Source organism: Pyrenophora tritici-repentis, chromosome 7, assembly GCF_003171515.1.
Source record: "Pyrenophora tritici-repentis strain M4 chromosome 7, whole genome shotgun sequence".
In the NCBI taxonomy this organism is placed as follows: domain Eukaryota; kingdom Fungi; phylum Ascomycota; class Dothideomycetes; order Pleosporales; family Pleosporaceae; genus Pyrenophora; species Pyrenophora tritici-repentis.
In genome coordinates, this window is record NC_089396.1 from 460,787 (window position 1) to 476,425 (window position 15,639).

A 15,639-nucleotide genomic window follows, 5' to 3' on the forward strand; every position below is an offset into this window, starting at 1 on the left:
TCCAAATGCTCCCGTCTGCGCACCAAGAACCTTTGTCCGCTGAGCCATGATCTTGACTATTCACATGATAGACCAGGCCCCGGGCCAACTGATCATGTGGAGCCATAGCTATATGGAAGATACTGGACCAATCGAAGATTGGCTGCAAGATGCAGTGCTTCAAACCAGCACACAAGGAGCATCCTGGCGCCCGTAGAGGCATTAAAAAGGGGAATAGCTAGTGGGAAATACTAGACATAAATCAAGGTTAAGTTTTACATACACTATACGGTCTGTCAAGTGCTGTTCTAGATGGTGTGATTCGTGATGTAGCTGACAAAGCGCGCCATGTGTTTGGATGCTGGCGTCTCGCGATGCCTCGGCCCACGCGTCCCTGCACGTCTAACCAACGACCATCTCACCGAACTTGTCCCCTAGGGCTTATGCTCTTCTAGCGGTACCGAGTATGTCACATCTCGGCCGAGACATATGCTGATATAGCATTGCTGCAACATCGATCCTGCATCAATTCCAGACCCGACACTAGTTACTGCAATCTTGAACATTACGTCACTCAGGGTCCTACCTACGTCTTCTCCAACCTACTATAACAATCAAGCATCCCGCACATCCTACAACCACGTATCCTTCAACCCTCTTCTTCTTTACCTACCGTCGCGCACCTCACAAAGCCCAGCATGTCGTCTAAACTTGTTCCCTCGGATCCCGCCAGCGTTATGGTGATTCGCGATGTTGTCCCGCGTGTTATCACTACACTATCAGTGCCGTTCTGGAGATTCGGTCGCGTGAAGATTGGCGGACGTGGAACGATTGGTAAGTAATAAACGAAGCTGGCTTCTGAACAGCTGTTAACGCGCAACAGTGCGCCTGCAATCTGGCTCTCTCGCCGTCTTCTCTCCAGTCGCCTTGACCGACGACGTCAAAGCCAAGGTCTCGGAACTGGGCGAAGTAAAGTACATTGCAGCCCTAGATGCAGAGGTACATATACTCTTATCTCGTCATTTTCTACAGCTTGACTAAGATGATCTTTCTAGCATCACATTTTCCTCGGTCCTTGGCACAAAGAATACCCCAACGCTCAAGTCATGGGCCCAGACGTACTCCCGGAGAAGCGCACAAAGCAGAAGAATGAAGAAGTGCCGTTCAGCTTTTTGTTCAGCAAATCCAAACCCATTGAATCCATTTCGCCCGAATTCGACGCAGAGTTCGATTGGGAATACGTCCCCTCGCATGTCAACAAGGAGCTCGTCTTTCACCACCGTCCGTCGCGCAGTCTCATTACCGCTGATCTCATGTTCAACCTCCCTGCGACCGAACAATTCAGCAAGTCCGGTGTCGATCCAACTACCGGTATCCTCAGCAAGATCTTTAACGCCATGCAGAACACAAAGGGTGATGCAAAGTGGCAGCAGCGCACCATTTGGTATGGCACCAGTGCGAGCGATCGCAAAGGATTCTCGCAGAGTATGGAGAGGATCAGCAAGTGGGGTTTTGAGAGGATTATCCCGTGTCACGGAGATGTGATTGAAGGCGAGGGTAAGCCCATCTTCGACAAGATCATGAGGTGGCATTTGGATGCGGCTGCGAAGGAGCGGGCCAAGGCCAACTAAAACAAATCAGCTTGCTTGATTGTCTGTGGCATTTACGGGGAGTTGTTCACTGGGGCGAAGGGGATAGGCGATGCAGTGTACTGTTCTGAGATACCAGATTGTTAATTATGCTTCATGTTCGAATTCTAACAAAATCATACTATCAAACATCCCTCAATCCTACCATAAAGGCTTGCAAACGATCAATTCAAACTTGCTCACCCCCAGCCCTATCCTGCATCTCCATGTCCTCCTCAAAATTCCTCCTCCTCACATCCCGCCCGTCATACCTACTCTTCTTCGAACTCCAAATCGACATGACTCCTTGCCAAGTATACGGATTACTATCAAACTTTGCCGCCGGCTCTGGTTTCTGGACAAAAGCAATAGACTGCTCCTTCTGCGCGCCCGTAGCAGAAGCATCCCCCGGCTGCTGAAACATAATATCCACACCATACCCCTCCATCCCCTCCTCACAAGCCCCCCTGCACCAGCACCGCCTGCGGATGAACAAGATGCTGCAACGCATTCGCCACACTCCCCATAACCCCCTCTCCCTCCTTCACCTTCTTCTCCGGCATATAGTACCCCCTGCCCCCCGGATTCCTAACCATCCTCTTTTGAAACCTCCCATAGACCCATACTTTGCGCGCGTAATACAATATACCCACGCCTGTGCCTAGGAGGCTGAAAAAGGGGGCGCAGGAGGCGAGGAACAAGGTGATGTGGAAGAGGAGGTCATTTAAGCGGGCGGCGTGTGATTGCTTTTCCGAGCTTGTTGTGTTGTTTATGTGGGAGGCGAGCCAGGGGATGAAGAACAAGCTGGATTTTACAAGGAGGGTCAAGGAGAAGATTGTTTGCAAGAGCAGGAATAGGAGGGCTACGACGCGTGTCCAGTAGCGGACGAGTGGTTTCATCAAGGAAAGGGATTTTAAACTGTTCCAGGTGTGCGTGTAGTGGATTAGGGCGGGGGCGTAGAGAGGCGTGGGGAGCAGGAGGTAGAGGAGGGTGCGCCATGTTGCGAAGAGGGGGGAGGGCGAAGGTGTAGATTAAGATGCTGAGTGTGAGTTGGAGGGTTGGTTTTAGGGTTGTGCTGAGCCGCTGGGGCTGCATAGTTGGTGTGGGTTATTGTTTGTGGGGTTTGCAGACTTTTGCTACAGGGTAATGGAGTTGTATTGGAGACGCTCCTCTCTCTCGATGCGGTAAAATGATGTGAAGGTTTACATGTGACGGTGCTGATGGAGTGTTTCTTGGAATTGGGCTGGTGAAGACGGGATGATCTTCACAACACTGCGCAATGTGATGCGCGATATCAATGGGTGACCCTATACTCAGGAGGGATATACTCCAGGCCCAGCCCTTCAAATACCTTCTTCTCCGCATCTTCAGGCATGCCATCTACCCCATTTGGTCCCTCCAACATGATGACCTCGCCAGTACTTCTACTTCGAACGCCGCTGCTGTCAAACTTCCACTCTTTGACAGCCTTTGCGTAGCGTCGAAGGTCTCGCTGGAACGTGGTGCCGCCACTCCAGCCCATAACTGCACATCCTACGGTTCGCCAAGGTGCAATGATGATATCCACTCGGCGGTGAATAGCTGGATTCTTCGTCTTAGGATTCTCCGCCAAATCCTCTTCGCGTGTCGGCCACGTAGGGTCTTGCCATACCACAAGTGCCTTATCAAGTGTGTCGAACCCTGCGCCAGCAACCCTTGTAGAGCGAAATGGCAGTACTTGTTGACCGCGATTCGTACTCGTCAAGCTCATCGTAAGGGTATGTGTTATCCACTCAGTCTCTTCCAGCGACTCGACGATTTCTTGTACCAAGCCTGCTGTACTTTCGAGATCAGGATGCGACACGATCATATCAACGTCCCCAGATTCAGTCTTGCCACGTCTATAGCCACCGACAAGCGTGACGGTGACGCGATCGTCACGGAGCCGCACTGCATGCTCTCGAACAACAGCGGCAATACGTTCGACCTCGTCGCGCGGGATCGGTAACAAAAACTCTTCGTAGTATTTGACGCCAATCTGTTGGACTCGTTTCAAGTCATTCCAACCGTATTCAACAATGTCGTCTAGCTCTTTCCAGTGATTATTGTAATAAAAGTGACGAGTAGTCTTTGCACCGACGCCCCATATATTATAGAAGCAGCGGAGGACTTTCATTGCCTCGTCGTTCTCATAGTCTTCGACTGCCTGGATTTTACCAGTGTTCTTCCACTCAACGAAGAGAGCTACTGTTTTCTCATCACACCCGGGCAACCGCGCAAGCTCACGCGGATGACTAAGTTTATATGGGTAGGCAGCAATAGACGCGATGATTGTGGAGTAAGCACGGACACCTATATCGTCGTCGATCAGAGTCCGAGCAGTCCTGATTTTCTTGAGCTGCTCAAGAAAGTCCTCATTAGGCCCGTTTGCAGGCGTGAAACGCTGGCAGGCGTACTTCACACAATTCTTCACCCACTCTGGAGGTGCTGGGATGTCACTATCTTCGCCTTCATACTCACTCGTCGTTTGCTGGAGTAGATACACCGCTTGCGAAGCATATGAGTGACGAACCGTTTGGGAAGGTACAAAGGCCTTGCCTTCGAAACGATGAGACGCGTTATTACAAAACCGGGGGGCCTGATACGTAGTCTTTTTTGCAGATGTAGGTGCATCCAACTTTGCTCGATCCAGAATGTCTTGCGCAGTATGAGGTCGTGTAGCCAACACGGTCTGAGTTGCAGGCTTCACTTTCGAAGTGGCCAAGATGATATCCTTGATAGACTTTGTGTTCTTTGGTTTCGGGCGTTCTAGGACTTTGCCCTTGTAAACCAAGTTGTCCCCCAGTGGAACCACATGGCCTGCAGATACACAAGCTTCTAGCCAGTCGATCTTGACAACCCAGACGATATCGTCGTTCGACGGATTTTCAAACACTGTTACACAAGGCGCATCGTTACTAGTCGTTGGAGGTGACAGCGGCGGAGTAATCTGTCCTTCATTTGGTGCTTCGTCTTCAGTCTCCGATTCATCCACGACCTCGTCCTCAGTAGTGGAATCTACTTCGTTGGCTCGTATCGGCGTGATTGATGTTACACCAAATTTGCGCTTCTTAAGATTACTTTTTGCCTCGATAGGACTTGCCTGCCGCTTAGGTGCAACCACCTCCTCTACGAGCAAGTTTCGGGACCTAAACTCGAACCTGGTCCTTTGCTTAGTCCCTACCTTCCCAATGAAGATCTTTGCCCTTGAAACATCGGTTATAAGCGGTGCATCGTATTGGCGTAACGTTTCCCTGAGCATGTTTTCTTCATCGTCCTTCATATGCGTGGTGAAAATGGCTATTGGCGGGAGCCTACTGAGATCCAGGCCTGATCCGGATACGGTTGATGTAGGAGACTGGGATCTTGCGTGGAATGTCTGAGAAGAACGGTCTTGGTTGTCCATATTGGGTAATTATATGCTTGATCGGTCGTTGAGAGCAAGGATGGTCAAGGTATATCCAAAAAGTGAGACCTATGCCTGACACTGTCGTGTATAAATGCGCAGCTGATCATGGTTCAATATTCATGCAGTCTGATCAAATTCCAAGTGTAACATCGAGTGAAGAAGATGTTGTTGTGGAATTCAGCCAATAATGGATGACGTACGGGTGATGGCGACTGGCGTCGATAAGAGTTACAGCGTTTGCTGAGTCAGTTCGCGTAACGGGTCATCGAAACATAGATTATAGTTTTGACAGGGATGTTTGTAAGGTCGCCATGGCGCTATGCAGTGAACGTAAGCAACGGGATCCTAAAAATTGCGTCTTCTACGCCGTCGCATCTAGCGCTGCTATAAACAGCTTCCAAGGTTGTGTCCTGTATCGATAAGGGCTTATCGATACCCCTTGTCTTATCGGTACTAGCGCTTTGGCACTCACGAACACAAAGTTCGGGTCTACTACGTAGATAGCTCGATACCGCTTGTAATCTGTCAAGTCTAGTCTTTTACATTTCTTACAGCGTCGTCTAAGACGTTGCAAGCTGCTGCATGCTAAGAGCTGCTAAACGCATGGCCTGTTGGACGCGTCTTGATAAATTTGCCGTCTGCGCGGAGAAAATTACAACCCTCAATTAACCTTTCTACAGTCTTGCTCTTTACCTTTTTAGCTTCTTTTCTCGTCTATAGATATGTACTATCACGAATAAACAGGGGATTGTCAGAGGAGGGCCGAGGACATCGTTGATAGAACGAGCAACAGCACGTTTAACGACGCGCTTTTCGGCGTTAGAGACTGATTCGCTGGGAAAACAAGAGTTGTAAGGTAGATTTGAACTATGCCTGTGTATATAAAAGTGTACTGCGGGCAGTCTGAGGGCCATGGAGAGAAAGTGTCCCGTTACACCGTACGTCCTGGAACGATTGGATCGACGTTAATGTGGTTGTGTCTCTTCACTTAGGGACGCATATAAACAATAATTGTTAGTCTATGTTCAAATTATCCTGTTGGAAGGGTGGTAGCATACGGCTTGCGCGAACTTCCGATAACCTGAGCTATAAATTCTGGGGTCCATAAAGTGCCCTCGTCGCAGTGACTGGGGCAGCCAGCTTTCCCAAGATTACCATGGCTAACATATAAGAAGCGAGTAGCTGTTCTTAAAACTGAAAGGGGTGATTAGAGTAAGCGTACACAACAGTGTTTTCCAGTGTGGTACTTGCACTGGTACCGGCCAGCGCAGGCTTCTGGTGAGGCAAGAACAGCGAGAAAGCTGGCGGCAATAGAGATAAGGCGAACCGTGCTAACTTGTAAGAGATGGGTATAGTTATAATCAAGGGGTTTAAAGATAATCTTTTAGAGGTAGGAGCTTTTGGACGTTGATGGAGTAAGTTGTAATTGTGGAATCAATCAAAAAGACGGAAATGTTCTTACTTGTATACTTCCAAGTATATCTGGAATTTTACTCATCTTCGCCATTATTTGAGAAGACACGAAGTACCCATAACGTATACGGACACTTCCAAGCCTTATGCAATCATTACTCCGAGCTCATCTCTTGCCAATGTCTAGTTCGACTATACTACTATTGGGTCTTTTCCAGCACGAACCCATCTCAAATTACGCATTCAGGCCATCCTAGTACCCTGAGGGGACTATGTTGGTATAATTATTTCCTAATCCAGAAGCACCTAGACTATTTAGTATGCTTATGGACAGAATCTCGTTGAGTCAGCATCCCCTAGCGTAACAACTCACGCCCTAGTACGGCCTGGCTTCGGTCCAGTGTAAGCTACTTAAGTATTTTTCTTCCATTCAACCCCACTAGAATCAAAGCGGATGCTCTTGGTCTATTTGCACCGTTCAATGTCAGAACGTCTTTCACTGTCTGTGCGTTCCACCAACCTGGGGTACTGCTAGTTCTCACCTGACACACAATCCATGTGCGAGTTTCGTTTCATCACGTATCGAACAAAGTCTTCGATCGATCTTAGTCCTCAACTCAACAAAAATATTTGTACTCGTGTCGACAAGTCCTTCCCCACATCTCAACTCGGCAGGCGTATACTGAGTTAGGTCTAGGCACAGGGTGACATCCTGGACACACGCAACTGATCTGATGCGGTGGTTGGAAGAATTTAAACTTTGTACACTAGATCTTGAAGAAATACTTGTCGGACAACTTAGCTTTGACCTGAAAGCACCTCCGTGTGTCACCTCAGGCTACATAAACCCTCCCTCGCAACCATATCCAGAGAATCGCCTAGTCATAGGCTCTGTTGGACTACGTGTACCACGTCGGCTCCGGAATCTCACCAAGCAACTCAAAACGGCCCAACTCGCGATTCTTATACGCAACCGGATCATGTAGAGTGTGCGTGCGGACATCCCTCCAGAACCTGTCGAGCCCAACCTTTTGACTCGTAGCCTTCGCTCCAGTCACTTCAAAGATACCCGCGGTGACACGTAAGGCGGTGTCGGTTGTGACAACCTTAGTGCTTGCTACCCACTCTGCAACTTCACCTCGTTGACGCGCTGTGAGTTTTGCTCGGGCATTGAGGTCGCCTCCGTATTCTGCATATACCGCGCTGATCTGATCGTCTGCACGATCGGCCAGTGCGACTGCAGCACGTAAGTGAGCATGGAAGTTGCCGTATCTTTCAAGAATGTAGAACTCGTCTACGGCCCGTTCTTTGTTCTGGGTACTTGTTAGCCACTGCTGCTTTCATCTAGAACACCAGACATACATCACCACCGTATGGCCAGGCGCGCGTGCCCTTGTTTGTGTACTTTGCCGCATATGCTTGAGCTCCAAGAGCGATGCCAAGGTAAAAGTTGCTAAAGACCAACTGAATGGTTGGTAGGAGTAGAGTCGCAAATGGGAGCTGAAGGACTGCTGGGTCCGGCTGTTTCTTCTCAGTGTCCCAGCCCAGCGCTTCCGACCACGGCACTACAATATTGTTGATCTTGACACTGCCAGACTCGGTCAATCGTAGCCCGATGTTGTTCCAGTCGTGGCCGAACTGGAAGCCAGGTTGGTCTGTCTTAGCGAGAGCGAAGATGTGGTGCTCTGTGCCCTCAAGGACACCTTCCAAAACAGTGAGGTCTGAAATGACTCCACCTGTGTTGAAGAACTTAAATCCATTGAACACAATATTGTCTCCATCTGACTTGATGTTTAGATCACTATCTCTGGGGTTGACGGCACCACCAACGAAGTAGTTGTTTTCGATGATAAGCTTTTGGGTGCGATCGGCCTGCTCCGGGGTCCCCACTACGTTGGCTGTAGTCGTCCACAGAAGATGGTAGCCAAGCAACATCCCTATAGACCTTGATACTGGTCAGACATGACTGACACATACCAACGTCACACTCACCCGTCTGCTTCTGCAACCTTGCGGATCGCCTTGTATGCGACACTCCAAGGCTGTTCCCCGCCACCATACTTGCTCGGCCCAAGAAGTTTCAGTAGTCCGGCATGCTTCAACAGTGCTATCTCCGCGCGCGGAGACTTGTTTTGTTGGTCTCGTACTACGGCATCTACTGCCAAGATATCTGCGACTTCTTGGGCGCGTTGCAGCCAGCCAGCCTCATCTTGTGGAATCTTGGGCCACTTGGTCTCAAATTCAGAGTACCTATTGTTAAGATGGTAAGCTTCCGCAATTCCCTCTCAGCAGAGCAGACATGCGTACACTGCTGGGTCGGTCGACTCGACGTCTTTCGCGTTCCCGTGAGCACCGTTAGTGCCATTTGTGTTAGACGCAACCATGATTGGACGAGAATATATCCAAAGTAATTATGTATGATTGGTGACAATTGTTACACAAGATATGTTGAGACACTGCAGATATATATATGGTGGCGACTTGATCCAAAGAAACATGCTTCGAAGCAGTTCATCCAGATTCGCATCATATTGCGTGCTATCTCCTCATTCTGTCTCCATCTCACAGTGTGGGGTAGACGGCGAATGGGACACCAGCCACGTGCAATAATCGATCGAAACACCACGCCTGTTGTATGCAACGGTGATAAATATCAGCACTACATTCGTCCAAAAACCACCGACATACGGATTGGCGGGTGCAGTAGAGGAAAATATGCTCACATCGCAGCAGACCTCGGTTCAATCGTGAGGGCAACAGCCTACCCAAAGTATCGCGAGGTTGAAACTTGCAACCACAAACCCATCAACGCATGACTCCTACCATTTGCACACGGTCTTATAAGGCGTCCGCCACCGAGTGAAGCGCTTAGTCGTCACCGTCAGCCCCACAGGCGGGTGGTGAAACACGCCGAGCACGCGGTCCTACTAAGCATCCGACCATGCCTAAGGCGAACGCGCAATCGCCATCGGCAGCGCCCATCGCATCATCAACCGCTGGGCCCTGCCTCCCTTTTACTTAAATTCGCTGGCCAAATTTATGCATGTAAAAGGGCCCCCCCAATCCCCCGCCCTGAAAAGCCAAGTAGGAACCTACTGTAGCATCCAAGGCATGAAACTCGTCTTGTGCACTTTCCTTTCTCTGCACATCTGCGTCGCGTATTCCCGAGGTCCAGGTACCGGTACCTACAACACCGAACCCTAGATCCCGTCAGGCTAAACATGGCGACGCCTCCGTCTCCTTCCCCTCTTGTTTCCATCGCTGCGCGCCAATCAAGGTAACTTTTGACGCTGCACGGGGCCCGCGTTGTTTCGGAAAGACGAGCGAAGACATACGTAAGACAGACGGAGCGGATTTTTTTAGGCTGTGGCGTGAGGATGTAAGCGTCGATGGAGGTTAGGCTGTTTCGAGGATGCATGTGCCAACATACGCACGGTTGTCCGGCGTAGTTGCTCGGCTTCAACCAAGATCCCCGTAACCCCGGCTGTTCCTTGCGGCGGATATACAAGTGCTGAGGTGCGCGCCCTGTTTGGTGGGAGTGATGTAAAGCATTTTTTGCTTCGCTCAACTATCTCTACTTTTCTCTCGGTACTTACTCTTTTCGAGTATCTGCCTAACTCTCGTTTCGCTACTTTTGATAAGAGCGCTGGTATATTTTGATTGATACGGGCTATCAAGTCTCTTCAGCTTTGATAGCTACCTCATACAACATCTCGATCTTCACATCGATTTTTTGCGTCATACACCTATCTCGACACAATCTACAACCTCTACCCAAACACCAACCATGCGTTCCTTCATCATCATGGCCCTGGTGGCCCTCGTCGCCATCTGCACCGCGATGCCCATCTCCCCTGCCGCACCTCGATTCCAAAAGCGAGCGGAACAATACCGTTTACAAGGACTCCGCGAGGTAGGTCATCACCGTGCACTACTTACTTACGTAGCAAGACCCTATACTAACTACACATTAGTTCGAAATCGCAGAACGCCTGACAAACTCGGCATCATCAGCCTACGTCGACACATGGCGCACCAGGCTAAACAACAAATTACACGCCCTATTCGAACCTTTGGATACAGACGAGCAGGAGTTCTCTGTAGAGTTCACTATTGACGAAAAGGGTGACTTTTCTGGCGATCTTGTACCAGGATCTCTAGAGGCGCCGCAGGTTCTACCAAAGCCACCGAAGGAAGGGGGTTTCTGGGACAGGCTATGTTCCAGGTTTCATAGCGCGGAGAGCAGCTTTGGGTACGAAGGCAAGGAGCGTGAGATGCGGAGACCTGAGGGCATGAGGGATTGGAAGATGTCATATGGAGGGTTCCGCCGTTAGGGGAGGGTTCCGCCGTTAGGGGAGGTTCTTCAGGATAGCTTTGATCTTCTATTACATATTTTCGATTGCGTACCTTGCACATATCACAACGCTGTAACTTGATTGGGTTATTGTGGATATATTTGAAAATGATTGCAATTACTAAGCCCGCCCAACCCCATCTGCAGCTGCGCCCGCTTGACAGATTACCCGTCCCGTGATGATGTCATTCAACGCCTTGAACGCCCAGTCATGTTGTTAAGAAAAGAGTCAGGGATCACACTCCCATGGTGAAGTCATGTTCTATACCTGGCGTGACACTATCGCACGTTAGCACAGCATCGTGGCGGGAAAGTGGATATGCTTACCTGGCCATGAACTTGAGGAAGACGACAAGATACTGATCCACGCGGATAGCTACCTCGTCGTCACCGCCCTCGCTCAGAACTTCCCAGTCATCTTTGGCCTCTTCGCCATCCTTGCCCTTGGCTTGCTCGGTAAGCTTCAGCAACCGTGTGTCATCTACCAAGGCTTCCATGCCGCTGTCGAGCTTGCTGACGTCCTTGCCTGCCTTGAGCTTGGCAAGTCGCAGCTTCAAGGCAGCATCGGCGCGATCAAGGAGCACTTTCATAACAGAGGCGTGTTTGCAGGGGTGTACCGATGCAGTCTTGAGCGGATTCTCGAAGAATGGAAAATCTTCGATGGTGACTGTCTTGTCTTTGTAGTCTCCTACAATGTCTTCCATCATCTCTTGGGGCTTCAGGGGCACAGATGTCGAGCCGTAACCCGAGAGATATAATCGCGGTGTTCGGTAATGTGCCGAGTATGTGATATATAGAGTATATGTGCGGAGAGGACTGTAGAAGTCAGCTCGGGCTCGAGTTAGTAGGGGCACAGGCGACTTACGCTTGGGTATTTGACTCAGACTTGGGGTCCCTTATTATGGCCTCTTCGTCGTCCTCAATATCTTCCATGTCGGGTATCTCATCTTCGTCCTCTGCCGCGCCCAGGTTGCCGCTCTCGTCCACGGTCCGGACATCGCGCACCTTGGCCTCTTGACTCGCCGCCATGCCGCCTGTCCTCAGCCAGCCGTCGTCGTCGGTCGCGCCTTCCCCCGCAGTAAATCCATCCCTAACGATCGTCTCGTCTTGGCCAGCCTCTCCCGCGAAGTTGTCGTCGAGCCGCCTATGACAAGGCACGCCGCGCGTTACCAAGAACTGTTTTCCTTCAGGCAAGTAAGAGACGCGTTTCGCAGGCGATGACGCATCTGCCCATTGCCACGAAGGAAACTTGAAGACAAGGAAGTCGCCAGCCAGCACAAACTCTTCTGGTGTTATCTGACCCGTCTCGCGGAATGTCGACGTGTGGCTGATAGCGGCAGTGCGCTCGCGGAAAGTGTCGATGTAGGACCTCACAAAGTTGTAGGCCATATTGATATCGTGTGTCTGATTCGTTTGCGGTGTTTATGTCCGTTCTAGAGTGCGGTGAAGTTGGTACCGCAGGTGGTACCTTGATAAAGCTTGGAGGGGCGACGGTGGCGGGGTAGGGGGCCTGCGCCTGCCTGGTATCATGCATCTTGACCGGCGCTACCTCGCACAAGCCACAGGGACCGTCATCCCTCCATTACACCTGCCCTGGTTCCTCCATGCCTAACCCGTCACAAGACGACCAACAACACTCGTCATTCACCGCCATCACATTTCACTCTCACATGCAGGGGAGTACACTCATCGTCTGAGTTGGTCTTGCACCTGCTTTGGGGTGTTTTACCCCACGACCACCTTCCCCTAGGCCATATCCCGATCAGCGTAACAGTCACAATATATCTTATCAGCCATGACATCAACTCCATACTGCTAGCCACAGTGCTGCATGTGCTGCATCTACCATTAGCTCTCGGAGCAATACTCCTCGCCTAGGGCGGCATCATCCGGGGAGCATACCAGGTTGGAGACAACACAAAGACGGAAAGGTGCATACAATGGCCGCAGTGGTAGTACTGCCTGTATGTCCTGCAACTCTCTCCAGGCATGCTATCGACTTCTGCGTCTCGGAAAGATCGGATATCAATCCTCAAAGCACTACCAACTCTCTTCCACAGTCTCCGAAGCTCAATCTCCGTTGAGCCACACCAAGCCGGGTTGCAGAAGTACACTGAAACACTAAACCTGTCACGCGCCATCGTGAATTTTTCCATCCGGCTTTCTGTACCCCTGTTGCAAAGCTCGATACGAGTTTCTAACCTTAGCCAGCAATAAAGAACGAGAGACAAGGCAAGCAGGTGGTACAGACTGTACGCGGCTCGTTTCCTTTTACCCTCGTCACATCGCTAATGACAGCTCGCATGGGCAGGCGGGCTTGTCCTACTCATAGCCGACGAATGGCAAATACCTACTATCAGTCTCCTCTAGGATGAGATCATCTCGAGGATTACGCGTGTACATCGGCTTTGTAGAGCCAACCGCACTTTGTGCATCACTAACATGTATCAGCAACACTTTCAAAGCATGCCCCCTGGTACATCTCCAATGGCCAACTCAGGGACGGTGGGCTCTGGCCACATGCAGTATCATTACATTATAATGCAGTATAACACAGTGACGCTTATGCCTCAGGGCTACAACTTTTCTTACGGGATGGTAGCACGCTGGCCCCACATTCACGTCCATGGGTACTACAGTCTGTTTTTGTGTTCCTGCAGCTGCGGGTGGTTGTGTCGGAACCTTTTTGACGTTCCATACAATTGCCAGAATCTGGTTGCATCAAACTTTACCAAGAAGATGCTACCACACCAAAGGCCCCGTCGTACGTCTATTCACACACCCTTGTCGTTTCGGACGGTATTCTGCATGAGCTTATGGACATCCACAATCATTTGCCCAAACCAGCTAGAATAGACATGTTGGCTTCCTTTCCCTTGGTAAACACGGGATACCACGTTAAGCTGCATTTCAACTTCACATGCACAGAAATCATGAGGCTAAACTATCATGCCGGCAGATCTAACTAAATACGCAAAGCACGAACGCATCATACCGGCCAGGCTATCCACACCTTTATCTGCGTCTTCCTACATCCGGTCAGATTCGCATAGTCGCACCGGATACATCATGTCCGTCTCGTTTGATATCGAAAGCTTAGGGCGGTCAATCTTTTACGTAGTGTTCCGTGAGCAGGGCGATCAATTAGCATGGGGCCATCCTTCATTTGTGAATCTCATTGACGGAAAATTAGTCGATTTCCGAGTTGGGAAAGGAAAGCCATGGTCGAGACTGATGCTATCTGCAATACGCCAAACACACAAACGAGGGTCCCTGAATATCACTATTTTGGACGATACTGACGAGGGATTCCAGCCTGCTGTCATCTACAAGTCATCAAACTGACGACAATGGACAATTGGCATCGCACAGTCCCACATGTTCATGCAGAAATCCATATTCTGACAATGTACTCCGTTGGCTCACATGGTTTCCTGAACAGTAAGCTCGGGGACTACAATGGCCGATAGCAGTACATCGTACGTACAACGGATCAATGCGCCAAGTCCCTGCATGAAGCGGTTCACCTACACAGTCACCAGATCCGAGCCCTTGCACATCTGGACGCGTGTCAGCCATCCATGCACTCTTGGTCATCAACACTTCCTGGAAAGTTCTCAAGACTTTGTACTAGATCACATATTGACAAAGACGATATATCACCATCTCCTGGACTCGTTAGTGTGAGGGGTACACTTGATACGCGTGTTCCAACCCGTATCGGCCTTGAAGAGGAACGTGCTTTCGACTAGAAGCTGCCAACTACAGTTAGAGGAGAGCATAACATAGCTATCTTGAGGCTCGATAGCACCTCAGGATTAGTGCGTTGTGGCGTTCGTTGGTTTAACCTGCAGTATACTCGAGGACACTAAGAGGTACAGCGTCGATGCCATAACTTCACTACCAGCTACAACCTTGTTAGCACTTGTAACATGAGCAAGATGGTGCCCAATCGAGACCTAAGGAGCAGTGTACCCATCAAGCTTCACGCGTCTGCTTAGACTCCACAACAGTGAGGCAATGCTGCCCCATCCAACTATAAAGTCTCGTCCTGGACACTGGATACCTGAGCAAGATACCCCAGATTCAAAAGCTATCTGGTACATGTCTACATCTGCGCATGACAGCGATTCTCACGCCAACAAACGTCAGAGTCCAATACGTTTACAAAACCCACAAACGGTTGTTAAGTCCAATGGCCGATCCAAACTCGACTCCCGACTCATCACAGCCCCGATGTGGAGGCCAACGTCCCCAAGGTATTATCCAATCTTGCCCAAGCAAATGGGGTTCTGTTTGGAAGTACTTTGTTGACGCGTATGCCAGAGCAATCCTTCAGCCTATACAACAGAACCGATCAACCCTGAAGCCGAACGTACCGGTAAAGGCTGCTTCACTTTCAGAGTGGCACCGGTCCTACTCCGCGCTAAAACGGTGGCTAGAGGAAGATAGATATGACGGTCCCTGGTCACCTGGATCGCGGAGCTAGGCCATTGAAGAGGCATCATTGTCCATAACTCGCTTTCCTATGTCTTCTTTTTGAGTACTAGGGCGGCTTGTGTATGTGTGTGCTGTATACCCTATATCTCATCTTATTCTCTTCTCACATCTAAAAGCTCGCCTATCCAGCGAACCACGACAGTAATGTTGTCATCTTCTCCGCGGCCGCCCATTTACATAATCGACGTTAACGTCGACACAAAATCCAGAAAATGTAGATTAATCACCGTCACACAATGTGCCTGTGAAGACAACTCAAAAGACGCAAGCTTTTTTTTCCTCATCTGCTCGCTTCACTAATGTAAGACATGTCGAATGTGTCGCCTACGCTTACTCGG

General features: G+C 50.0%; 6 protein-coding genes across 6 annotated transcripts; 3 read left to right on the forward strand and 3 right to left on the reverse strand.

Moving 5' to 3' along the window:
* Window positions 1-677: 677 nt before the first annotated feature.
* PtrM4_125810 (uncharacterized protein) lies at window positions 678-1,020 on the forward strand (the record flags this gene model as incomplete). The annotated part of the gene is made up of 2 exons (XM_001939665.2): window positions 678-813; window positions 863-1,020. 2 exons carry the CDS (start codon window positions 678-680, stop codon window positions 1,018-1,020), a joined length of 294 nt encoding a protein of 97 aa, XP_001939700.2.
* A 65-nt stretch (window positions 1,021-1,085) lies between these two features.
* Window positions 1,086-1,610, forward strand: PtrM4_125820 (uncharacterized protein; the record flags this gene model as incomplete). The annotated part of the gene is made up of 1 exon (XM_066108728.1): window positions 1,086-1,610. One exon carries the CDS (start codon window positions 1,086-1,088, stop codon window positions 1,608-1,610), a length of 525 nt encoding a protein of 174 aa, XP_065960720.1.
* Window positions 1,611-2,901: 1,291 nt separating this feature from the next.
* On the reverse strand, window positions 2,902-5,031 carry PtrM4_125830 (POL4, DNA polymerase IV (family X); the record flags this gene model as incomplete). The annotated part of the gene is made up of 1 exon (XM_001939666.2): window positions 2,902-5,031. The coding sequence occupies one exon, from the start codon at window positions 5,029-5,031 to the stop codon at window positions 2,902-2,904; it is 2,130 nt and encodes a 709-aa protein (XP_001939701.2).
* Window positions 5,032-7,280: 2,249 nt separating this feature from the next.
* Window positions 7,281-8,831, reverse strand: PtrM4_125840 (CaiA, Acyl-CoA dehydrogenase; the record flags this gene model as incomplete). The annotated part of the gene is made up of 5 exons (XM_066108729.1): window positions 7,281-7,285; window positions 7,379-7,760; window positions 7,810-8,392; window positions 8,440-8,697; window positions 8,755-8,831. 5 exons carry the CDS (start codon window positions 8,829-8,831, stop codon window positions 7,281-7,283), a joined length of 1,305 nt encoding a protein of 434 aa, XP_065960721.1.
* A 1,421-nt stretch (window positions 8,832-10,252) lies between these two features.
* Window positions 10,253-10,781, forward strand: PtrM4_125850 (uncharacterized protein; the record flags this gene model as incomplete). The annotated part of the gene is made up of 2 exons (XM_001939669.2): window positions 10,253-10,360; window positions 10,422-10,781. The coding sequence occupies 2 exons, from the start codon at window positions 10,253-10,255 to the stop codon at window positions 10,779-10,781; spliced, it is 468 nt and encodes a 155-aa protein (XP_001939704.2).
* A 256-nt stretch (window positions 10,782-11,037) lies between these two features.
* Window positions 11,038-12,190, reverse strand: PtrM4_125860 (autophagocytosis protein; the record flags this gene model as incomplete). Its single annotated transcript, XM_001939670.1, has 3 exons — window positions 11,038-11,080; window positions 11,129-11,617; window positions 11,667-12,190. 3 exons carry the CDS (start codon window positions 12,188-12,190, stop codon window positions 11,038-11,040), a joined length of 1,056 nt encoding a protein of 351 aa, XP_001939705.1.
* Between the last annotated feature and the right edge of the window lie 3,449 nt (window positions 12,191-15,639).